The 21,323-nt window shown below is 42.9% G+C and overlaps 1 protein-coding gene across 1 annotated transcript in view; it reads right to left on the reverse strand.

Moving 5' to 3' along the window:
- Window positions 1–21,323, reverse strand: part of cdkal1 (CDK5 regulatory subunit associated protein 1-like 1) — a 773,897-nt gene that overhangs the window by 206,639 nt on the left and 545,935 nt on the right. The window contains exon 11 of the mRNA XM_084335967.1: window positions 5,700–5,880. Within this exon, the coding sequence (XP_084192093.1) occupies window positions 5,700–5,880 (181 nt within the window). The remainder of the gene's footprint in view (window positions 1–5,699; window positions 5,881–21,323) is intronic.

A 21,323-nucleotide genomic window follows, 5' to 3' on the forward strand; every position in this document is an offset into this window, starting at 1 on the left:
AGATATAGAGAGAGATAGAGAGAGAGAGAGAGAGAGAGAGAGAGAGAGAGAGAGAGAGGAGATGGCGAGAGAGAGAGGAGAGGGAGAGAGAGAGAGAGATAGAGAGAGAATACGATTTATAGTATAGGAGGGAGTCACGGAAAGGGCATAGCGGGAGACAATAATAATAGGTTCTAAAGTAGGACTGACAGTGACATATTGTCACCAGGAATTCATAGCATATGCAACAAAAAGTTTCACACTGAATTTCATAGCATCTCCTTTGGACCACAACAAGCCATTTTAAGATAAGACACGATTATTGATCCCCTTGGGGAAATACAGGATTCTCTCACAGTCCTCCCGCCACCACTCCTTCATGGCTTTTGTGGTTAAATTACCATTCTGGGTAAGATTAGGTTATGGTTATGGTATGGTTAAGTTAAGGTTATGTATAGGTTAAGGTTAGGGTTATGTTATGGTTTATGGTTGGGTTAAGGTTAAAGTTAGGGTTATGTTATGGTTGGGTTAATGTTAGGGGCAGTGTTATGGTAAACGCTAAAAGTAGGCCTTCGTGGGAATAACCTGCAGATAAGAATAACTAGTGCAATAATTAAAATACCCTACAATGCAGCTGGATGCAGCTCCAGAACGCTGACGGCATACGAGTGGGTTTACTGGAAGAGTTTTCACTGGAAGAGTTATCTCATCAGCTATGAGCTCTGTAGTGAATGGATGTGTGTGTCTAGACTCTGTAGTGAATGTATGTGTGTCGTTCCATGGCATGAGAACATAGGTGGCCTTAAGGTTCAGGGGGCCCCTTTCAAGATCAATATGATGCATACATATTATTAGTCTACATCACCCAGAATCACAATAGGAAGCTGTAGCCACTGTGCGAAACTCACCACGACGCAGCTCAACTAGACCCTTGAGATTGACGTTACTTGGTTTATGTCAGGAGCGAGGTTTCTTCTACAAGGTGAAGGAAACATCGTTCTGTGTCGGTGAAGTGCCTTTTAAAGCGTTTCCACCACGCATCAGTTATCCGCGTTGGCACGGTGCGCGCATTCCCTTTATCAATCCGGGGTGTGTTTGCTTTGTCAATCCGGCGCCCTGCTAGCGAGCGGGCCCCGTTTAGATTGAAACGGGTGAAACATAGAAATGTGCACAAAAGCCTGCACATCCAAGAAAGTAAATGTAAAAAATAAATGTGGTCAGATAAGAATAATAGGAGCAGAGGAAGAACTGACAGCTGTGTCCCCTGGGAACGGCCACGTCCTCAACCAAGGCTCATCACGCTGACTGAGCTCCCAGACTTTGACGTGACTATGATTGAAGTGCAATTTTTAAGGGCAATTTTATTCGTATACATAAATTATATGTTGCATACGTATGTTCAATGTGATCTCTTTGTATTACGTGAGATGTCCTCTTTGTCGTGTGCCCTGCGTCCTGTTAAGAGCGTAGGTTGTTGTGAGTTAAAATCTATACGCTGGCGAATAAGACAAGATTGTGATTCACAAATGGACTGCATTTGTCATGTCCCCTGTGTCCTAGTGGCGTTGTCTCTGTGTGGATATGTGGGAAGTGATTACAGAATTGGAACCTGGTGTGGATGCAGGTCCCTGAGGCATCCACAGCTGCTGGCGATCAGCAATCAACTGACTACTAATACCCAGCCCATAATGCAAGACAATGCCAGATTGTATTCTCAGCTAACCCAGTAGTCAGTCATCGTTCTTTGCTTGTAGCCTGTTTATTCCACCTGTCCTGCCGTGTCTAACCCCGCCTGTCCTGCCTTGTCTCTAGTCCACTACCTGGCTGGCTCCCCTCCAAGCTTGGAGCATCCTGTATCCCGCGTATGACCCTCGCTCGTCGGACTACCCTTCTCCTGGATCTCCCCGTGAACTGTCTGTGTCGCCCGCCTCGTCTACGAACCTCCGCCTGTCAGACTACGACTCTCCTGGATCATCCCACGCACCGTCCGAGAACCCGGGCCTCGTCGTTGACCTCACGCTTGTCCAACTACTATACCTTTTTTTATATTAAACACCCTTGGAACCTGTCCAGTTGTCTGCTCTCTCTCTGTCTGTGCTAGAGTCTCACGGTCAAACCATGACAGCATTTATATAGAGCTTTTATCAAAAGCGCTTTACAACTCACGCCTCACATTCACCCGTTCACTCGACATCCATGGCGGAGGCGACCGATGCAAGGTGCCGACCTGCTCATCGGGAGCAGTTAGGGGTTAAGTGACTTGCTCAAGGACACTTCCACATGCTGAGCCACTGTCGCCCCCATAGGGTCAGGGTCACCACACATGGCGGTAACCTGACCGTGGATGTGGAGTGGGAGCGTGGCCTAAAGAGCACAGGTTATATTTATCATCTTTTGTCATTCCATGGCAACGGTGAGAGTCTCAGTTCTCAGTTATAATTACAGTCTTAAAAAGAAGTGTACTAGGAGTGATACACACACACACACCTTCCATAATACTTTCGGCTTCATTAGCCACTAATTGTTTCACTTAGCGCCGATCTTGAGTGTTGTGTGTGTGTGTGTGTGTGTGTGTGTGTGTGTGTGTGTGTGTGTGTGTGTGTGTGTGTGTGTGTGTGTGTGTGTGTGTGCGCGTGTGTGTGTGTGTGTGTATGTGTGTGTGTGTGTGTGTGTGTGCGTGTGTGTGTGCATGCATGCATGCGTGTGTGTGTGTGTGTTGGAAAATGAAGAATAAAGGACAGGTCCAAGTCATTAGGCATCATCCACATTAACGACGTGTGTGTGTGTGTGTGTGTGTGTGTGTGTGTGTGTGTGTGTTCATGCATGCAGGTATATATTTATTCCATTCCCTGACACATGTTCAAATAGGATTAAAGGCACAGTGTACATAACATACAGTATACCACACACACACACACACACACACACACACACACACACACACACACACACACACACACACACACACACACACACACACACACACACACACACACACACACACACACACACACACACACACACACACACACACACACACACACACACACACACACACACACACACACACACACACACACTAACCCTAGCTGATGATGATGATGATGATGATGATGATGATGATGATGATGATGATGATGATGATGATGATGATGATGATGATGATGATGATGATGATGATGATGATGATGATGGAAATGAGTGATTATCCCTGCTGTCGTATGAATGATTATGTCTGTGGTGTGAGTCTTTGCTATGGCTGAGAGATATATTTAAGTATATGATTCTTCTCTCATGAGTGGTGACTTTTCATTCGATTGACTGTGTAACTACTGTAACTGCAACACCCCCAATCCTAACCATAACCATAACCTAACCTTATGCACAATGACAAACCACCAAACCTAACCATAACCTAACCGTATGCACAATGACAACCACCCCAATACTAACCATAAGCATAACTTAACCTTATGCACAATGATAACCCCCCCAATCCTAACCATAACTTAACCTTATGCACAATGACAACCACCCCAATCGGATCCTAACCATGACCTAACCTTATGCACAATAACAAACCCCCGATCCTAACCATGACCTAACCTTGTGCACAATGACAACCCCCCCAATCCTAATAATAACCTAATCATATGCACAACGACGACCCCCCTAATCCTAACCATAACCTAACCTCATGCACATCAATAACAGCAAAGTCACAGAGAAGCTAGAAATCAGTGTGCAACTTTTCATAGCATGTGCTACAAATTGGTTGATGGCAATATGTCGAGGTAGGATGCAAGACGTCTTAACACATTCGGCACCAGACCCGAGATATCCCGGGTTAACTCGCCATGCGTTGGGCGCCAAGACCCGAGATTTCTCGGGTTTTGGTAGTTTATTCCTTTATTCGATATTTGTATTCATTATTCATCCACAGACCTCTGTGTTACCATAGGGAATGAGTCTGAGGTCGCCAACGTGCAATACCGGCCGCACACCGCTAGACGGCGGTATCGAGCACCCTTTGTAACCTTGCATCTTTCCCTGTGTAATGGCCAAACGTCTTCGGTTTCATGTTTCCTTGTTGGGCGAGGGCAGCGGTTCTCCCGGTTCCATTGAAGGGCGTCAAATATCCCCGATCCATATGTTGTGGTGGATTATGCCGCGTGGGCCAAATGGACCAGATGGCGATCAAACAATTGGAATATTATTTTTGGAATACTCCCAATTACAGGTAAGAGCGACCTGACTGAACTTTTAGCTTGATCCTGGAATGCTTTTATACCGATCTGGCTGATAAGCGTTTTTAGTGTTCTATACAAATGCCGTTACTGACAATCAAATAATCAGAAACGACCACCTCCCCCCCGCCCCTTTCATGCATTCACGATGGAACATAATACCTATGATACAGATTTGATTTTGGAATAATATCGTATACAGGCAAGAAATGGCAACGTCTATAGTGTAATTGACGTATAGGGCTATAACTCAGCATTTCATGAATGACCCTAGACCGCTCTAAAATCATACTTATATTCACCACTAGGGTTGGGCACCGAAAACCGGTTCTAATAGGAACCGGTTCCTAACTTCCGGTTCTGGAACCGGAAGTAACATATTTGAATTTCGGTTCTAAATTTCGATTTTTTTTTTTAACTTTTTTTTTTTTTTTTTTACTTTGTTAATTAATACCCTAGTTACAGTACAGCAACCAAATTAAACTGTATCAAGTCAACTGAAAATGTGAATAGTATGATTTTCTTTTTGAAAAAAAAAAATAAATAAAAATCTCCTTCGAAATAAGCTGTGACCTGTTTTGACCTGCACCTCAAAGAATCGGAATCGAGAATAGTTTAGAACAGGAATCGATAGAGAATCGGAATCGGAACCGGAATCGTTCAAATCCAAACGATGCCCAACCCTATTCACCACGGTATAACACAGGAACGTATGGATGGAACAATTTATTATTTTTCACATATTGAACGATATATAGGTGATGTCAAATGGGCCATAGTATTGTATCCATAGCTATAATATAGAATATAGTTATAGCTCTACAAACAAGGTGACGCAGTCCTATCGCTTAAAGCGCGGCCTAGCTACAGCGGGCCCCGACTAATAGCTGGCGCCGAATGAGTTAAGTACCAGCCATCCGTTGATGTTGTGTCTAATTATTATACCATGGAGGTCAATAGAACAAATATGTACATTTATGCTAATGTGTCCAATTACTTTAGGTGGTATAGGTATGTATACAAATGAAGGCTACAAATCCTACACAGGTCATCTGATATGGATGCAAACACCCTCAAATTAAATAACCGAAACTATTTCACTGTATCACTGTACTCAAGACGTACGGACTGCGCTGTATGTATAACTTCATTAGTGGATTAAAAAAAAATCATTTAAAAAGTGTGTGTGTCATTGATTGCAAATTATTTGCTACCACATATTTTATTTAAGTTTATGCTAATATATCCAATTACTTTAGGTCCCCTGAAATTGGGAAGGGACTAGTACAGTATGTATACAAATGATGTGTGTGTGTGTGTGTGTGTGTGTGTGTGTGTGTGTGTGTGTGTGTGTGTGTGTGTGTGTGTGTGTGTGTGTGTGTGTGTGTGTGTGTGTGTGTGTGTGTGTGTGTGTGTGTGTGTGTGTGCGTGTGTGTGTGTGTGTATGTGTGTGTCTCTTCATTCATGACTCACCATGTGTGCAGGTACCTGCTCCATCTTGGCAGCGGGGGTGCCGGGCCGGGGGTAGAACTGGTTGATGAACAGACTGGGGAACTGATACTGTCTGACCAACTCCACCGTCTCCTGGAAGTCTGCATCCGTCTCACCCGGGAAACCACAGATCAGATCTGTAGCTATGGTGATACCTGGGACCCTGTGGGTGGAAAAGGAGAGGGGGGAGGGTGGAGAGAGAGAGAGTAGGATGGAGGGGATATTAGAAATAACTGGTTAGGTAAAATATAAAGTCTATTGGAATGGACAATGTAGACTGTAACTTTATCTGTACATCCATCCATTCACCCATCATTATCCATTCATCCATACATCTATCAGTATCCATCCATCCATCCATCCATCCATCCATCATTTCAGGGAACAATTCATGTTTGCATGTATTAATGTTTGACATATTTGACTTTCTCTGCATCTGCTTACAAGCGAGTGTCAAACGATGCGTTCCAATGAGCTGTTAAGAGTGTTTCCTGATGTCGGCAGCAACATGCCTCATAGTTTCTAGATCCATCTCTGTGGAAATTCAACCAATCACCACCTGATTAGCAGCTGCAATCACCAATCATTTGTCATTGATTATTGCGCTGCTCTTTGATTAGATTAATCCTGGGCATTGATTAATTGATTAGCTCTGCATATTCAGTTAGTATTGATGGTTTATGCAGGAGTTACAAAAATCTCCAAGGCTATGTCACGCTGAGCTCAAGAGGTCAAATGATTAGGAGCAGTCCTCCGATCAGATGCATTTTTAAAGGAAAATACACACTTACAGGTACAGCTCAATAAATTAGAATATCGTGGAAAAATCTATATATTTAGCTGTATTGATGCAGTCATTTGTGCAAAAGGAGCCCCAACCAAGCACTGAGTGAACACACATCAACATACTTTTCAGAAGGCCTACATTTCTATATACAAAAGAAAAATAAATCTATTTTAATTTTTTTATTGGTGATACAGAATTGTGGGCTTTCATGAGCTGTAAGACATAATCATCAAAATTAAAACAAATAAAGGCTTGAAATATTTCACTTTGTGTGTAATGAATCTATAATCTACGAGGGTTTCGCTTTTTGAATTGAATTACTGAAATAAAAAAACTTTTCCACGATATTCTAATTTATCGAGCTGCACCTGTATATACAATTCACAAGTGTTATTCTTAGGATCTTTGCAAAGAGGACACAGACCAAGTATCTCACAAAGCTAGAAAGCAACACACCAATGTTCTATTCTGTGATTTGACGAGAGTTATGACATAATTTCACTGAGCCTTTACATAAACTGTATTTCCTTGTAGTGGTACAGTACGTGGACCAGAACATGGAGCCATTGAGTGATGACTCTCCTCTTTCTGTCTCGGCCAAAGACTACTATACAAAACCACAGGAGTAAACTAGCTTTTGATTCTAAGTGATGTTGTTCACTGGAGATAGCTGTATCCTCTTCTTAGAGTGAAGCTGAACACATAAGCCGACATTCCGCTGGAAATCCCCCTCGCTGGATCCCGGAGCCTCTCGCAGAGGCTCCCCTCCCTGTGACAATCATTATCATTATGTGAAACTCTGCTCAATAGGATGTGTTATTTTCTTATTACCGGGTTATTGAACAGGCTTTGCAACAACAGCAAAGGAAACAAAAGTAACACTGGACATGTTACCAATAGAAATAGTTCAGTCTATTCTACAGTAAACATGCATGTCCATAATGAGAACAACTATAGACACGGATGAAGTCGTCCAAGGCCCTTGGAGGTACAAGAGCATTCAAGATTCAAGATTCAAGATTCAAGAGTTTTAATTGTCACGGCATACAGGTATACAATGAAATGCGGCTGGTCTTGCCCGCGACGATGTGCAATACAGTGGTACAACATATAATAGAATCCAATAAAAATACAGTGGTACAACATATTAATAGAATCCAATAAAACAGTGCAATAAACAGGTACATGGTGTGCCATCTCGGTATCTGTACATTAGTATTTACAGAGCATATAGGACATGCTAGTTAGCTTTAGTAGTGCAATACACTGTTCCTGATGTTATACTACTTTAAGTGGCCTTTCCTCTGGCCATAAGTGTGCGTGTGTGCGTCATGAGTGTTAAAGTGGCTGCTAGTGTGTGAGCGTGCTCAGCGTGCGTGTCGTGTATGTACTTGTGTGTGGATAGTTCAGTTTCTGTGTCTCTCAATGTTCATTGTTCAAGGCTCTGATGGCCTGGGGGAAGAAGCTTAGCCTAAGCCTCTCCGTCTTAGTCATTAGAATTCGCAGGCGTCTGCCTGACCTCAGCAGCTGGAACAGGCTGTTATTGGGGTGGTGGGGGTCTTTCATTATCCTGCAGGCTCTGGATTTGCACCTCTTGTTGTATAGAGCCTGCAGGGGAGGTAGCGCAATACCCGTGGTACGCTCGGCTGAGCGCACCACTCTCTGTAGGGCCTTCTTGTCCTGTGCCGTGCTGTTCCCATACCAGGCAGTGATGTTTCCGGTCAAGATGCTCTCTACAGCTCCTGAGTAGAAGGACTGGAGTATCTTCCCCGATACTCTGAACTTCCTTAACTGTCTCAGGTGGTAGAGGCGCTGCTTCGCTTTCTTTACTACTGTGGCTATGTGTGTTGACCATGTCAGGTCCTCTGAGATGTGGACCCCCAGGTACTTGAAGCTGCTCACCCTGTCCACGGTAGCCCCGTTAATCCTCAGTGGTGTGTGTGTCTCCCGCTGTCCTCTCCTATAATCCACGATCAGCTCCTTGGTTTTACCAATGTTCAGGAGCAGGCTGTTGTCCTGGCACCAACGTTCCAGTACCTCAACCTCCTCCCGGTAGGCCTTCTCGTCGTTGTCCGAGATCAGCCCCACCACCACCGTGTCGTCGGCGAACTTCACAATGGAGTTGGAGCTGAACTTGGCCACACAGTCGTGTGTGTAGAGTGAGTACAGCAGGGGGCTTAGAACACAGCCCTGGGGGGACCCGATGCTCAGGGTGATGGTGTTGGAGGTCTGACCCCCCACCCTGACCGCCTGGGGTCTTTCACTCAGAAAGTCCAGTACCCAGGCGCTCAGGGCGGAGCTCAGGCCTAGCTCGATCAGCTTGTCCACCAGTCTGGTGGGGACTATGGTGTTGAACGCTGAGCTGTAGTCAATGAACAACAGTCTCACATAGCCCCCCTTCTGACGGTCAAGGTGGGAGAGAGTGCTGTGCAGTACCTGGGAGACCGCGTCATCAGTGGACCTGTTTGTCCTGTATGCAAATTGCATAGGGTCCATATCACTGGGGAGAGAGGCACAAATGTGGTCTGCTATCAGGCAGTTGATGTATGTGAGATCATATAAATGTGTAATGATGATATGGTTCATTGTCTGTAGGGTGGGATCCCTGCTGTATACAGGCCATGGCTTGTTGTACTCTGTTGCCTCAATGTTTCAATGCTATTTTGTGTGTTGTAAGATGTATGAGGACAATTGTGTGTTCAGATTCAGATTATTTTATTATACTTTTTAAATGTACATACTGTACATTCAGAAAAAACGTGAGATGCTTGTTTTACAATACACAACGTCATCTATACAAACTATACAAAACTGTCAACAAAAAACTGTTATCTACATTCATTGCACACACATCCACATGCACACACTCACTTTAAACAAACACTCACTTTAGACACTTTTAACACTACACCATATTTTATCTATTTATTACAAAAGGATTTGCACTACAATATACCTAATTTTAGCATTTTTGTACCTCATTCTCTATACATTTTTACATCATTGTACTTTAGGTTGTACTTTAGTTTGTATAGTGTTGGGACTTTATTCTTCTTTTTACTTTTTTACTGTACGAAGCACATTCTCAGGGGCTCATATAGAACCAATCATTTCACTGTAATGTACTTTATACGTGAGAAATACAACAAAACTTGAAACTTGAACTAATAAACAGTAAAAAAGACTTCCTGTAGCCAGAGATGATTTAGGTGTTAAAACAACACTGTTTGGATCCATATTGCTTATTATGTAGGATGTTTTGATGATCATGTGTTGATATTTGGATTTAAACTTATTTTATATTGTCTATATATTTATCATGACGCAGAAATTATTTAATTTGGTCATTTGGAATGATTGCGCCCTCTATGTTGGTTTGGTATGGTAATAGTAGGCCTAATGGTTCGCTGATTGATAATCATTAGCAGGTGTTAAAATTGGTGTCTACTGGGAACAAGGACTGTTTTTGATTTGGAATTGTGCATCCTATACTTGGAGATCGATGTGATCACAATAAACAACATCTGAACTTGGTATACACGCCTCAACTGAATTAATTGTTTGCTGGAAAAGGTGCATCTGAAAAGTTTTACCCAGATCTGACCGCGGCTGATGACGTTTGGGATTTGCCGATACAACCACTTTGTAAATGTTCAACCATCTCTCATGACATTGTTATTGATGCATGTAAAGGTAGTATCAGTGCCTTCTCTGTTCATTACACAGCATGGGCCTGAGGACAGGGTTGAGGGCCTTCTCTGTTCACTGCACAGAGAGCACCTGAGGACAGGGTTGAGGGCCTTCTCTGTTCACTGCACAGAGAGCACCTGAGGACAGGGTTGAGGGCCTTCTCTGTTCACTGCACAGAGAGCACCTGAGGACAGGGTTGATGGTCTTCTCTGTTCACTGCACAGAGAGCGCCTGAGGACAGGGTTGAGGGCCTTCTCTGTTCACTACACAGAGAGTGCCTGAGGACAGGGTTGATGGTCTTCTCTGTTCACTACACAGAGAGCGCCTGATGACAGGGTTGATGGTCTTCTCTGTTCACTACACAGCATGGGCCTGAGGACAGGGTTGATGGTCTTCTCTGTTCACTGCACAGAGAGCGCCTGAGGACAGGGTTGAGGGCCTTCTCTGTTCACTACACAGCATGGGCCTGAGGACAGGGTTGATGGTCTTCTCTGTTCACTACACAGAGAGCACCTGAGGACAGGGTTGTGGGCCTTCTCTGTTCACTACACAGAGAGCGCCTGAGGACAGGGTTGAGGGCCTTCTCTGTTCACTGCACAGAGAGCACCTGAGGACAGGGTTGAGGGCCTTCTCTGTTCACTACACAGAGAGCGCCTGAGGACAGGGTTGAGGGCCTTCTCTGTTCACTGCACAGAGAGCACCTGAGGACAGGGTTGAGGGCCTTCTCTGTTCACTACACAGAGAGCACCTGAGGACAGGGTTGAGGGCCTTCTCTGTTCACTACACAGAGAGCACCTGAGGACAGGGTTGAGGGCCTTCTCTGTTCACTACACAGAGAGCGCCTGAGGACAGGGTTGTGGGCCTTCTCTGTTCACTACACAGAGAGCGCCTGAGGACAGGGTTGTGGGCTGAGCAGCAGCACCAACAGCTACAGTGTCAAATCAGCCGAGATCTGAAACCAAGAAAAGGCAGCTGACCTATCACAAACTCTGCCCTCTTTTCTTGGCTCTCCAATCACAACGGCTGCTTTCCTCGGACAACAGGTCAATTTGAAACCAGGACACCTCACACTGGTTGTCTTTGGTGAGGCGGTCTGGACCGTGACTCCTGTCACCAGGTGGAGGATTTGGGATCACGAATAGAGCCTCAGTGATACAGAGAGTACTGACAAGTGTATATGAGTATCATGGAACTCAACTGAACTCAAGTGGTTTTTGAGGGTGCTCGATTCTCTTTTTTTATTTGGTTACCACCAAATACGTCCACCAAAAGTGGCAGTTTGTGCCAATTAAACTGAAAACTCACTTTGAAATCTCGCTCTGAAATCCTGCGAGGCGCAAGTGTGTTGCAGGGCGCTGGAAGCTGTGGAGTATGGATAATACATGCGTTACCGCAAAAAGTTTCGTTATCTTAGTGTTATCTAAAAGATAAAAAGAGCGGTTTGTGTTTGTGCATTTCCAACATGTCGCTTGTGTAGCGTTCATAGACTAATATTGATAAAGACATGCTGTTCCATGAGCGGAGAGACCTGCTGCAGAGAAGAGTGGAGGTAATTATTACAAATGGTAACTGACTCACAATACGCATTAAGCATAATAATAATAGAGTCAGTAGCGCGTGTGTGTTTCTCTCGTTATTGCTGCTGCCACGCGTTTTAACATTCTAAAAATAGATATCCCTAAACAATTGCTCGAGCACTACCCGAGTAATTCATACGAGTATCCCTAATAAGTACGTATGATAATGTCTATGACAAATGCATATCCGTGTGGTTGAAAATCAGCGAAGCGGTCCTTTAGGAAATTTTTTTAAGTGCGGGTTGGGATTGACACAGGGGTCTTGGGAACATTAAAATGGGTCACCAAATTATTCTCTGAGAGAACCATATCATTCCAAAGCGTGTTCAATATAACAGTGGTTTAGTAGTTCGTCCTCTTACACAACACTGAAGACCAGTGCAGTAAGATCCCCACCTATGAAACCATGCAGTATGTTCCCTCACATCACATTGCAGCAGTTTCTCCTCCTGCCTCTCCTCCCTACTCTGACTCCCCCTTAATAAAGACCACCCACTCTGCTTAAAAGAGACATTCCTTTTATAGAGGAAATGTATCACTTTCTTTATTCAATATCCAATCGGATCTGTTTCTTATCAACTCACTGAGAACCATCGTCGCTCCGCAGCACCTTTCGCGGAGTGACGGAGGGAAAAGAGAGATGGAAATGAAGAGAAAAAAAACTAAATGGAAAAAGAGAAGGTACTTTATCTGCTATTGACACGATTTGTCTGCATCTTCCCCTGAACCAAATACAGAATTAAAGAGAGGAGGAAAGGAGAAGGAGACAGGATGAGAGAAATCCACATATGGGAAGACATTGACAAAGAAAAGGAAGCAAGGCATTTCTCTTTCCTCCTATCGACAGCGTTGATCTGTAATCACATTAACCGCCTGCCTCTGCTCCCCCGTGATAACCTCTGACCTATTGATGCCATCTTATTGGTCCACAGTCATTAATATTAACCAATGGCCAGCGGGCACTCGAGGCATCTTTGACCTCTCAGATCTGCCCGGCAACTACTCCGTGGGAGAGAGTTGAAATTCAGCAAAATCACCGATCAACGTATTTCTTTAGCCATAAAAGACAACTGTTCTGAACTCTGTAGGCAATCGTTTACAACCTGTGGGTCAGGACCCTGGGGCGGGCCGTCTAATGATTTAAGGAGAAGGGGGGAGGTTTACAAATAATCATGTGTTTTGTGATAAAGGAAGTAGATTTTAAGGAAGTAATAAAGGAACAAATATTTAGTAAAATTGTGAAAACTTCAACATTCAGCATTATGGAAGAACAAACACTATATACACTGTATATATACTAAGAAATATTTTGAAGCTCCTATGGCTGTGCCTTTACATGGACAGGTGAAACACCCACCATGAGGTGATGACTAAAATGACGAGGGGGAAGAAATCAATTTGTAACGCACACACATTGCCATATTTTGTAATTTAAGCACCTTCTGTGTTTTTTTTTTGGAATGCTTGCAGCCTTGAGGCTTCCCTCAGTGATTTATCACACTAGGAAAAACAGAAACGGTAAAATAAAAATTATCATTTGGTGGCACAGGTCGGCGTTATGTGCACCCTCGCCTGCAGTTGTGAGCAGAGACCCCTGCTGGCTTTACTGGCGGTGAGGCGTCATGTCGGTGCGTTTAGGGTTAGCAGATGGAGAGAGCGCTTAGGAGACACTGTTCTGAATGCAAAACCCAACACAGGGGCTTGAATATGGAAATGTAGTCTGGGCCTTAGGCTCATTAAAATAATATTCTTATCATATGGGATCCCTACTAAACAAAAATAGACCTCTGATCTCGATCGGGGTCCCGACCCGTGGCTTAAGAAACCAGGCCTGAGGCTCTGAAACGTTTCAGCCTCGGATAGGAAGTTGATAAAATCGCAGGCTAGTGTTGTTGACCTCCACTCAAATGCAAATATAGCCTCCTAACACTGTTGTCAAAGGAGCGATATAGAAAACTAACGTGGATGGAACACTTTATTTGCTATTATTTGGCATACTTGCACATACTATTATTATTATTTGTATTATTATTATTATTACTACAACCTTTGCAGAATTGCATCTCGGTGGAATTCATCAGTGAACCCAAGGCAACATGCAGGCTTGGCATAGGGGGGGGGTTTATCAAGCCTTTATTTTGGGCGGTTAGGTGGCGTAGCGGAGATTGTGCTTGTCACCAATGCAAGAGGCTCCCGGTGAGAATCTGCGTTGCCAGGCTGGCTGCCGGCTGGCTGCACGTGTCGGAGGAAAGCATGTGACAGTATCCGGCCTCCCGGACCAACAGTAGGGGGGGGGGGGGTGTGCAACAACCAGGAAGGGGGTTGGGAATTGGCATAACGACTAACAGTGGGATGGGAGAAAAATCGGAAAAAAGGAGGGGGAAAAAGATTAAAAAAATAAATATTATTTTGCCTCACTTATAATCAAATGCACATGAACTCATTCAACGCCAGTCACAAGTATAGTCCAGTTAACTCGACAACCGTTGAGCGCCAATCACGAGTATAGTCAGGTTTTAATCGTTATTTATTTTATTAGCGATATCCATTCATTTTCATCCATCCAGCCTGATGTTATCGTTGGGAATGGGTCTGAGCTCGCAAAAGGGCAAATACTGCCCCCTATCGTCTCCCGGATGGTATTGCACATCATTGAATTGGATTGGCTGGGGATGTGCAACCAAAAAAAAAGTCCAGTCCGGGTTTTGCTTCTCGGGCATGCAGTATCGTTGTACCACGTTGACTGGGGGGACTGGGAGAAGCGTGGATTATGTGTTTTGGACTATAACGTTGGATCAATGGATGCGATGGATATTTGGAATGGGGATCAGGAATTGGATTCATCTTTTGGCAGAACATCTGATGTGAGGTAAGGACTCTATGTTACCAGTTTTGGGTTAATCAGATGTTCCTTTCACCGCCATCGGAGCGCGCGCGTGTGTGTGTGCATGCATGCTGTTGGCGCTGAGCAAGGCACGGATAAGCGATTTTTCAGCCCGATTTTGTATCGTGCATAAGGACACATATATTATCGATAATCTAGCGTTTATTTGAAAACGATTCATAAATCAGCCGAAAAATTACAACGTGTTTTGTGTATTCCACTAAAGGGCTATTATCGCGTCTTTCTCTGGAATTACTAGAAATCTCAAAAACTATACTCGTATTCAAAATGGTATAAAACGGAAATGTACCGATGAAAAAACAATCCGTTTCCTACATGTTGACTGCAAGCAAGACATTGATAAGGGGCGGTGTATTAGACCCATAGCCATAATTTAATATATATTTTAAGCACTCGCAAATTTCCCCATCCTCCCATTGATTAAAGCGGTCATATCCTAATTTGGTCATATCCGGCTGGCGCTGAATGAGTTAAAACATTAATTTACAATCAATATAAGAAAAACACAATTTAAATCCACTGAAACAGTTCCCCCTCCACAAATCTAGTGGCCTTATGATGAGTGGATGGATAATACAGATATACAGTATGGAGGCTGTGTGAATTGACTCCTGTGAATTATTCAGGTGTGGGGTGAGAAAATATGATTGGTAGGGGTAGGATTGGTACGCACACACACACACACACACCCACAGAGATAAAAGCACAGAGACAGACTGTCTCGCTCTCTTTCTCTCTCGCAGAGACACACAGTGGTGACACCTCTGTCTGGACCCATCTAGATGTGATGGCTGTGTGATGTGTCATACTAATGAAGAATAACCGCAGTAATGCTCTCCTTGTTAGAGAGAGAGAGAGAGATAGAGATAGAGAGATATATAGATAGAGAGATACAGAGATATATAGAGAGAGCGATAGAGAGAGAGAGAGCGAGAGAGAGAGAGATAAAGAGAGAGAGATAGAGATATATATATATATATATATATAGAGAGAGAGAGAGAGAGAGAGAGAGAGAGAGAGAGAGAGAGAGAGAGAGAGAGAGAGAGAGAGAGAGAGAGAGAGAGAGAGATAGAGAGAGAGTGAGAGAGAGAGAGAGAGAGAGAGATAGAGAGAGCACTCTCTCTCATGATAATACTGTAGAATAGTATGGATGCCAGGTGCGGATGAAGAGAGAAAGGAGGGGACACGGATATGATAAAATAAAGAGAGCAGGAATGGGCTGGAACTCCTTCTATCCATCACTCCATCTGAAAGGATGGATAGAGATGGAGAGGTAGAGAAAAAAAACACAAATGGAGAATGAAGAAAGATAATGGTCTCCTGTATTGTGACCAGATGCCTTGATGCCTGGAACTCTGAGTGTGTGGAGGAGTGCATATGGATTTGGATCACTTGAGTACCTCCTCTCATCTCTCTACAGTATGTACACACACACACACACACACACACACACACACACACACACACGCACACACACACATACATACGTATATTATGCACAACATTCACACACACATTCATACATGCAGATGCACAGATACACACACATTCACACATGGGTGTGTACTCATTGCACACCCACACACACGTATATGCGCAAAATTCACACACATTTATACACACATATGCACAGATACACACACATTCACACACATGTGTGTAGTCATGCACACACACACACACACACACACACACATATACTAGACGTCTTGAATCTTGATTTACTTTTGACAAGTTACACACACACATGTGCTAAGACACATACATGTACACACCCATACACCCCCACATGCATAGGTAGACAAAGACACAAATACACGCACGTGCGCACACACACACACACACACACTCATACCTATGGATTAAACATGTAAATTAAATTATACCGTTCATTGCAAATTGTTTTCGCAAAGCCATACATACACACACCTGCCTCGCACATGCAGAGCCATACAAACCTCCAGTTAATCATGGTTCTGTTTGACCACCGCTGTGATTACCAACAACTGCTTTTAATTGAAAGTAAACTGAGAACATGTGTTAAGACAGAAGCGTGGATTGGAAGAGATAGAGAGATATAGAGATGGATAGAGATATATAGAGATAGAGAGATAGAGGTAGATATAGAGAGATGTAGCGGTTATTAACACTTTAATCGCCATGGGTTAAATTCATAATTTACCATCCCTCGCCAGCTCTATTTGTCTATGGAGAAGTTCCCCTTCTTTGCAGGGCTATAACTTTTTAAATTCTATTGCTACATTGCCATTATTATGGCCCATTCAATGTCCTATATGTATTGTTCAGGGTGTAGCAACGTTAAACTTTTTCATTCACATATTCATACTAAAATATGGTCTAAAGTACAAGTATGTTTTTATCGTTTTCTGCAGCTTTCTTCAGAACGTGATTTATAGCCCTAAATGCATTATATTGATGATGAAATACAGTTTGGTAGCGATCGGCGTGAGATGAAAAATTTCAACTGGACGTACTTCTAGAATGATCTACGTATGATCTGATGATGACCGGATGGGCGGGGGATCGTTTATAATTCCGTGGGCAGCGTTAGATGATTCATCCAGAGTGGGTCATATGTTCATCATAGCAGTTTATATGGAATACGTTAGAAAATAACGCTGAATCTTACCATATGTTCCTCGCGCCGTTGGACGATCAGCGTGGAGTAGACCGTTTTCGATTATGGGATGTTGATCCTGATGAACCATTTCCAGGTTGTATAATACTATATACGTCCAAATAACGTTGTTTATTGAGTTAGGGCGAGCGATTGATCATCCAGTGTGTTGAGATGGAGTCCGGCTACCGATCGCGAGTGCCCGGAGCACTTATGGATGAGCACTTCCTGTTTGGCGCTCCCCTCCCTCTTGGCCGATCTGCCGATCGGCCACCAGATGGCGCTCTCGAACCGTTAGACAGTTGAGTGGAGCTCACCAGTACATCGCAGGGCTCCAGAAAGGAAATATGATTTCGATGACAGATTTTTGAAATATTGACATCAAAGACGAGTTACGGCGTCTTCGGCAGAATGAGCATGGCTAGGTATGACGTCTTAACTCGTCCCCGGTGATCATAGTGTTAATGATACTGGAACTCACTACCCAAAGACATTAGGGTGTCATAGCATCATGGGGGGGGGGGTACAGGTATGGGCAGGGTAATAGTAGAATACATAAATATAGGCAGTACAATTATAGTTGCAATACAAATAAGCAGTGCAAACAATATAATAAATATCTCTGAAAATAGGAATAGGAGCAAGTAAACAGTGTAATCAAAGGTTCAGATGAGCGGCTGTATCAGTTATTATACACAGCGTTGGGCAAGTTACTTTTAAAAAGTAACTATTTAGTTACTAGTTACTTCTTCCAAAAAGTAACTAAATTACTTATGCAGTTACAAATGATAAAAGTAACTAGTTATTTCAGAAAGTAACTATTGCGTTACTTTCAAGTTTTTTTTTACATAAACAACATACACAAATCTAAACTATTTTAATGTTGCTGTGGGACAAAGTGAGACTAGCCTCCAATCAAATGCCATGTATGTAGATATTATAATTACTATGTTTATATAGTGGATCATACAAATACAAACACAATAGATGTTTTGGAACTTTTGATATGCATTTCCCCTCAACAGGCCACAACTGGGCAACATTAAATTATGCTTGTTAAGCACTATACCAAAAATAAATAACAAATATATACTGATTGATTGAACATTTTAATTAACAGATTGCAGAATGGGTACAGTACAGCACAGCTCAATACACACAATTGTTAAGGGGATGCAGATCAAAGAAATACTTTTGTCTTGTTTACATCAGGGTCCCCCATTTTCAATTCATGACATGTATGACATACACAACATACAGATATAATAATCTAATCTAATCATCTAAACAAATCTAATCATGACATACAGATATATATATATCTCTGACTCTGAGCACCTGAAGACTGTGCTATTAAACCAGGAAGTGCAACACTATGTCAGCAGAGTAGAGCCTCCACTACTGCAGTGCCCTGCGCTGCAACACACAACTAACACAAGAGTGAACAAAAAACGCTCATGGACCCGCGGTCTGTCATTGACTGCTCGCTTGTGTTGTTTGTTGGATTCGTTTTGGATTATTTGGGCTCGCCAAACAAACTGTCAAAACGTACACGGATCAGCGGTCTCACGTTGCCTGAACTCGCTTGTGTTGTCGCTGGGTCAGACTCTGGAGGCACCCGCCCACCTCTACCTCTGATTGGCTTACCATGACATTTTACTCAACCTCAGCCAATCGCGCTGATGTTGGCTGAGAAGAACAGTATGCCTCTCGGCGCAGAGATCTGTCTGATGAAACAAACAGCTTCAATCATAGAAAGTAACGCGCCGCATTTTTTGGCAGTAACAGTAACAGCGTTCTTACGATTGGAAGAGTAATCTTACTCGTTACTGAAAAAACGAACGTCGTTAGTAACGCCGTTATTCCCATCACTGATTATACGTTACAATAAATATGGACAATAAAACACTAGAATCTGAATATATACTATGCGTAAGTAAAGTAAACAGTATACACAGGTGCAGTATACATAAGGTACCCTAACTGGCATAATATACGCCATACATTATACGTTGTAGTCAGTGCAGGTTATAATATTATTATTATTATTATTATTATTATTATTATTATTATTATTATTATTATTATTATTATTATTATTATTATTATTATTATTATTATTATTATTATTATTATTATTATTATTATTATTTCTATCATTTTATGATAACAATACATCCTAGTAGAGAAGTTTGCCTCGGCCAAAAAAACAAACCTCAGCTCTGTGTGCCAAAGGATTTCCATCAATCAAAAGACCGGTTATAAAACAATACCGTTGTTTTTTCAGGCAGCTCTCTCCGCTCTCTCTCTTCCCCCAGTCATTATGAGAACGTGTGACTTCCTCTCTGTGGAATATTGGAACATTTGTTTTCCACACAGAATCAGGCCACAACTATTTTCTTTTTTTAAATACGCATTTTTGACATGATATGTGATGAAAAGCACAGAGTTCTCCTGTAATAATAATCCATACATTCGCAGTGATTTGATACTCGGCAACAATAGGTAATTTGTTGTAATGATTTTGTGGTAATAATTTGTTCAATACGCAGCACCAGCGGTAAGTCAATACTGTCATCTTGAGTCACTCTTTAAATGCAGTGCATTCAAATAAACAAACAATTACGATTAAACCTACAGAGATCTCTAGAAGTATATTTTATACTTATAGGATCTCTCTCAACAGGGGACTGAAGACTTAATTAAAAAGCAAGATAATGATAACCGTCTCCCCTCGGCCTCATTGGGCTTTTATTCAGCTTTACAAAAACACTGCATTGTCTTCTGCACAACTATTAGCATTCTTATTGAATTGCCCCCCCCCCCCCCCCCCCCCTCGTGTGTGCGTTCATCCATTCTTATGTTTCTGCGTATAAACAATCCTACTCTTAACCATGTAAGCCTGTTGGACCTGTGTGTGTGTGTCTGTGCATTTGTTTCCCATCTTCTCATCAAGCACTGGAAATGTGTGTGTGTGTGTGTGTGTGTGTGTGTGTGTGTGTGTGTGTGTGTGTGTGTGTGTGTGTGTGTGTGTGTGTGTGTGTGTGTGCGTGTGTGTGTGTGCATGAGCACACACCCGTGTGTTAATGTAACTGTGCATCTGCGTATGAATTTTATGCATACGTCTGTGTGTGTATGTGTGTGTGCATGAGTACACAACCGTGTGTTAATGTGTGTATCTGTGTGTATAAATGTGTGTCTGAATTTTTTGCATATACGACTGTGTGTGTGTGTGTGTGTGTATGTATGTATGTATGTATGTATGTATGTATGTATGTATGTATGTATGTATCTGTGTGTGTATGTGCATGTGTATGTGTGGGTGTGTGCATGTGTGTGCGTGCGTGTATACATTCATAAAAAGTGTTATGTTTACCCAACAGACGCCGGCCCACGAGATATGATGAAGGTGTGAACAGCGGGGTGCATCCTGGAGAACGGAGGATGAATAAAAAGGAGGTGTGGGAGATGGAGGAAGGGAGGGGATGAAGGAGGGATGAGAGCGGAGGAGAGACAATCTGTGGAAGGTAAACATTTACCAATTCATCTGGTGGAAGGAGATGGAGCTACCCATCTGTGCTGCAGAGAGGGTGTGTGTGTGTGTGTGTGTGTGTGTGTGTGTGTGTGTGTGTGTGTGTGTGTGTGTGTGTGTGTGTGTGTGTGTGTGTGTGTGTGTGTGTGTGTGTAGGTGTGTAGGTGTGTAGGTGTGTAGGTGTGTAGGTGTGTGTGTGTGTGTGTGTGTGTGTGTGTGTGTGTGTGTGTCTGTGTGTGTGCATATTTAGCATGTGTGTGTACGAGAGACGGAGGAAGAGGGAGAATACAATTATTATATTATATAAGGTTATATACTGTATGTATTTGTGTACATATATGTGTTTGTATGCGCATGTGTGCGTACATGCAAGTGTATATGTGTGTGTATTTTTGCTTGTGTGAGTGAGGGAGAGAGAGAGCTAGAGATAAATAGAGTGTGTGTGTGTGTGTGTGTGTGTGTGTGTGTGTGTGTGTG

Source organism: Notolepis coatsorum (genome assembly GCF_963971535.1).
Source record: "Notolepis coatsorum genome assembly, chromosome: 19".
NCBI classification, from domain to species: domain Eukaryota; kingdom Metazoa; phylum Chordata; class Actinopteri; order Aulopiformes; family Paralepididae; genus Notolepis; species Notolepis coatsorum.